The sequence below is a fragment of the Danio rerio genome, chromosome 9 (assembly GCF_052040795.2).
Source record: "Danio rerio strain M-AB ecotype USA chromosome 9, GRCz13ab, whole genome shotgun sequence".
NCBI lineage: Eukaryota > Metazoa > Chordata > Actinopteri > Cypriniformes > Danionidae > Danio > Danio rerio.
The window spans coordinates 4,762,501-4,765,000 of NC_141029.1; the positions used below are offsets into that span (position 1 = coordinate 4,762,501).

A 2,500-nucleotide genomic window follows, 5' to 3' on the forward strand; every position below is an offset into this window, starting at 1 on the left:
CCACTTATTCCCCTAAACCAAGGGTCACAAATCCTGGTCCTGGAGGGCCGGTGACTCTGCAGTGTTTAGCTCCAACTTGCCTCAACACACCTGCCTGGGTGTTTCAAGTATACCTAGTAAAACCTTGATTAGCTGGTTCAGGTGGGTTTGAATTGGGTTGAAGCTAAAATCTGTAGGACACCGACCCTCCAGGAACAAGTTTGATTACCCCAGCCCTAAACCCAACCGACGGTTTACAAAAGCAGTCCAAAAAAAAAAAAAGCCCTCGTTGGATTTTTACCACATTTTCGAATTTTACCACATTTTCACCCTGTTGTTCACTCCTTCATTTTATGTTTTAGATTTTGTTTTTGTTTTACCTGATTTCTGGCACCCTCTCTGCGTCTCAAGTCGGCCAATGTACATGATGAGCTAACCGGACAAACTGGTTGCGGTGGGAAAGGCAAAGAAAAGGCGTCATACCGCCTCGTAGTGTTCGCTTAAAAAAAATGATATGCAGCCATACGTACCTCCGGCTACATAATTAGCGGTCTCCAGAAACATCCGCAGGACTACGTTTTCAGAATGAGCCTGTGTTGGAAATCTTGCAACGGTGTACCACTATAAACAATGACGTGAATCACAAAGACATCTAATACAGTGGTTCTCAAAGTGGGGGTTGGGACCCCCAGAGGGGTCGTGGGACAATGAAAGGGGGTCGCCTATTGATTTCCAAAAATCTATTTATTTTTATGAAACCATAAGAATTACCATATTTTATCCATAACCTAGAAAAAATAGTAATTTATACTGTAGTTACTATATACTACTTTATAAAGTTACTATAGTAGCTAATAGTTACTAGTTCTATTCAATTGCGATCGCTGGGGTAATTACATTATATTGTAAGACACAGCATAGCTGCATCTGAAGCTATGCTTTCTGGGCCATTTACAGCACTAACATACATTAAAAAAAATCTACGAAGAATAGACTTTGGTCTATTGGTGTGTGTGCACCATTGCATGCAAAGTTTTTGTATTTATAACCACCTCAGAGGATATTGGGGGTCGCGAGCCACTGGCATTTTTATTTTGGGGGTCGCGAGCTAAAAAGTTTGAGAACGACTGATCTAATAGATCTCACAACAGTTAAATGAAGGGGTTTCAAAGCACGACATGCACCACAACAGCTCTAATAACTATTTGTTGTCTACCTCCAATTTCATCATCTCTACTCTACGGGATGGTTTGCTAGCCGTTTCAGCACTGACCTGACAGCTGTGCTAATTACAGAAAGTAATCAGTTGGGCTGTAGTAGAGCTTCTTAAAGACCTCCTGTCGGGTGAAGTTTCGGAGGGTCCAGGCCTGAAGGGGGCTATCATCACAGTACTCCACCGTGGGCCCATATGTTCCGTCCTCTAGCCGACTGATGGTCAGACATGACTGCGTGATGATGTGGAGGAACGTGCGTTTCTGATGGTTTGCATGAAACATGACAATAAACCATGTATGAATGCTGACAATTGCTAGGTTAAAACATTTTTGAAAGCAAGACTGCGTAACTTCTTTTTTGCTCACAGCTCCCCATGTGGATGTTATGTGAAATACGCATGAGGAGTTTTCATTTTGAGTAAACTAGCGCTTCTGTTGAACTGTCATGTCATTATAAACTCAACACATTTAACATCTGGTGTGTTCAACATTGATGATCTTCACTGCCTGATTGAGATACGGTATAAAGTGGATCTCAGACTGGACAAGAAGCCCTGCATTAAAGTAAAGTTCGTAGACAAACTGGTGTCTTGAGAAAGCCTCATCTGAAAGTTTGAAGTAGTTTAAACGTTTAAATACCCAAAGTAGTTTTGAAGACGTTTGCAACAGTTGGAACAGAGAGATAACTACATGTATATTAGCATGTTTCTAGTACGGATTAGCATGTTTCTTGCTAGGCAATTGCTAGGGTGTTCCGAGTGGTTGCTATGGTGTTCCAGGTAGTTGTTAAGGTGTTGATAGGTAGTTACTAGGATTTATGAGTGGTTGCCATGTCATTGCTGTGTCATTGCGGTTGTTATAGTGTTCTGAGTTGTTGCTAAGGTGTCACTAATGAGTGGCTTGGTGGTTGCTAGGATGTTCTGAGTAGTTGCTAGGTTGTTCTGGCTGGTTGCTAAAAGGTTGCTATGTGGTTACTTAGGCATTGCTAGGCGGTTGCTAGGGTGTCCTTAGTGGTTGCTAGGGTGTTCTAGGTGGTTACTAAGACGTTGCTGCGCCTCACGTTTTCGCCCATGCGCGTCGTGCATTCTGTTGAAATAAAAAGTCAACTCTGAGTGAAAAAAAAAAAAAAAAAATCGCGTCCATTTAATTCTCCAATCAAATGGCTGCGTTTCCGCTGAGGTGCCTGCAGTGTTTATGTTGTCAAGAAAACAAGGGAGACTTTTGAAGATGGAGAAGAGACTTGTGGTTGCTGTTCTAAGTTATCCAGAGCTGTATGACTACACAAATCTTGAATATCACATTATTTG

The 2,500-nt window shown here is 41.9% G+C and overlaps 1 protein-coding gene across 5 annotated transcripts in view; it reads right to left on the reverse strand.

The window, feature by feature from the left end:
- galnt13 (polypeptide N-acetylgalactosaminyltransferase 13) overlaps positions 1 to 2,500 on the reverse strand; it is a 67,284-nt gene that overhangs the window by 18,380 nt on the left and 46,404 nt on the right. For 2 of the 5 annotated variants that reach the window (XR_015499065.1, XM_087267439.1), the window contains exon 13: positions 1,253 to 1,454. The exons of the other annotated variants lie outside the window; for them this stretch is intronic. Coding sequence is in view for 1 of the 2 variants with exons in the window: in XM_087267439.1 (XP_087123565.1) it covers positions 1,269 to 1,454 (186 nt within the window). In the remaining variant the exon portion in view is untranslated. The remainder of the gene's footprint in view (positions 1 to 1,252; positions 1,455 to 2,500) is intronic. 5 annotated transcript variants of the gene reach the window in all.